Source organism: Mustela putorius, unplaced genomic scaffold (genome assembly GCF_011764305.1).
Source record: "Mustela putorius furo isolate JIRA1106 unplaced genomic scaffold, ASM1176430v1.1 tig00000698_pilon_pilon_pilon, whole genome shotgun sequence".
NCBI lineage: Eukaryota > Metazoa > Chordata > Mammalia > Carnivora > Mustelidae > Mustela > Mustela putorius.
The window spans coordinates 10,973,556-10,976,037 of NW_025421449.1; the positions used below are offsets into that span (position 1 = coordinate 10,973,556).

General features: G+C 41.4%; 1 protein-coding gene across 1 annotated transcript; it reads left to right on the forward strand.

Moving 5' to 3' along the window:
- Positions 1-1,267: 1,267 nt before the first annotated feature.
- LOC123393016 (39S ribosomal protein L32, mitochondrial-like) lies at positions 1,268-2,107 on the forward strand. Its single transcript, XM_045083587.1, has one exon. It carries the CDS (start codon positions 1,268-1,270, stop codon positions 1,808-1,810), a length of 543 nt encoding a protein of 180 aa, XP_044939522.1. The 3' UTR covers positions 1,811-2,107.
- The last annotated feature ends 375 nt before the right edge of the window (positions 2,108-2,482 follow it).

Consider the following 2,482-nt stretch of genomic DNA (forward strand, 5'->3'; position numbering starts at 1 on the left):
TAAGACTCTTCTAAGAGAAGAGAAGTTGTAGGGAAAGAGTGTCTAAAATAGGAGATGGGAAGTTTGACCCAATGGATAAAGCTGAACCTTCTTTCCAAATATGGTCTTTTTCCTCCCAACCTGGAGGAAAAAATATATATAAATCTGGGCTACCGGGGCGCCTGGGTGGCTCAGTGGGTTAAGCCGCTGCCTTTGGCTCGGGTCATGATCTCAGGGTCCTGGGATCAAGTCCCGCATGGGGCTCTCTGCTCAGTGGGGAGCCTGCTTCCTCCTCTCTCTGCCTGCCTCTCTGCCTACTTGTGATCTCTCTCTGTCAAATGAATAAATAAAATCTTTAAAGAAAAAATCTGGGCTACGTTGATAAAGCTTAGCCAAATTTAACACATTAAATAATATAGATCTTTATGATCAAGAGACTAATTGCTTCTCTACCTTCGTGGCTTGCAACTTTCTATTTGTTATGGCTAAAAACAACCCTTGAGTTCTTTTACTCTGTGGTCTCATTACGCTCATCAATATCAGGGAAGAGACTCTGTTACAACATTCTCCATACTTATCTTCAACCTAAAAAGAACAAGCACCAGAGACAGTATTGACAGTATGATGTTATATAACATCCCACCAGAAGGCAGCCCTGTAAGCAAGACAATAATCAGTTCAATTGATCAAACAGACCCAAAGCAGATGCATCTCCTGGAGTTGCTAGTTTGGTTTGCCATATGTTCATAGATCTGACCAGTAAGGAGACAAAAAGTGAAAACTGACTTAGAGTTTATTATTCATGACACAAGATGTATGTAGCAGGAGCTTCGTGTCTGCATTGGTTCCTTTTGATCCAAATTCTCATTAGGGTGATGCAGGCATCATGCACATAGTGCTTAGGAAACCCCTAATCCTTTAAGGGCATTGCTAGCAAATATGTCTAACCTTTGTCTCCAAGGGAAGACATTGCCTGTATTCTCCTGACTAGGAAACAGATCTGTTCTCTGACCCAAAGAGAGGCACTCTCTGTAGCTTACAAATAAAAGATGATCCTAGATATGTAGATAAATTATGGAGAATTTTCTTTTAACAGAAAATATAACTTGTCTTATAGATATAAGTAGGATTTCTACCCCCAGCAATTGTAGTGCTTTTTTAATAAGAAAATGTCCAAGGTTATCATTGTGGCAAGGGTTGTGGCTGTGCAGGGGTCTACAAAGTGGGTTTTTCCTTAAAAAGGCTGATTTGATTATAAAATTCACTTATTGCTTCGGCAGCGAGGAAGATGGCGTCAACCATGCTGGTGCTTATCTTTCCACCCTGGCCCGCCGCCCGGGGACTCCTCTGGAGCTGTTGGAAACTGCTACAGTGGAAACTTCAGCAGACAGGGCCAGGTTTACCCAGTCCTCTGTGGGAAGTGGCATTAGCAGTCCAAGGTCCAGCTGTATTTACAGAACCAGCAAATGATACCAATGGAAGTAAGGAGATTCCCAGGCTTTCAGATAGTATCTTTTGGATGGCAGCTCCGAAAAACAGACTCAGCATTGAAGTTAACCGCTGTAGGAGAAGAAACCCTCAGAAAATTATTAAAGTTAAGAACAATATTGATGTTTGTCCTGAATGTGGTCACCTGAAATTGAAACACATCCTTTGTGGCTATCGCTATGAGAAGGTGTGCAAGGAGACTGCAGAAATCAGAAGACAGATGGGGAAACAAGAAGGGGGCCCTTTTAAGGCTCCTTCTGTGGAGACTGTGGTGCTGTACACAGGAGAGGTACCATCTGAACAAGATTGTGGTAAGAGAATCAGTGAACGAAACAGGAAGTGACCGTCCTGGTTCACCCAGAATTAAGACCAAAGGTGTTGGAAGAGGATAACTTCACATAAAACATTTGTCCTGAAAGAGAGGAAAATTCTTTGTTTTCATGTTAGTTTACACTTGTTTTAAATTACCAGTCTAGTTTAAAACGTTCTCTCAAAGCAGTTTTGTGTGGGCAATTTGAAGAAAATACCAGGAGTAAACTCTGAAAATATTTGTTTATACAGAGGCACAATGGACTAACATGTCTGTTTCTGTTATACTATAAGATTTTAAGTAAACGTAAAATTTCCAATACAGGAAAATGAAACAAATGATTTGAAATTCCTAGCCAAAAAAAAAAAAAAAAAAAAATTCACTTATTGCCCAACCTTCAAAGCCAGAGGCCAACTGAGCATCCACTTGCCAGCCCCCATATGAGAAAATTTCCTGGGGAAACCAGCTAGTAGGTTGTTGACATTAAATCCCTTCCATCCTGGGAATGGCAGTGATGTTTCCTTCGGATATACTCCAGGTGTGAAAATGCCTTCTCTGACCTGATCCTTTTGCCAGTGCCCCTATCATGGATTTCCTGAATGCCTTAGTCATCACCATGGTAATCTACACAGCTCTGCCTGCATGACATGCAAGGATAAATCCATTCACATGGGATTCAGTAGTGTTACCATGTACTCAGATGCA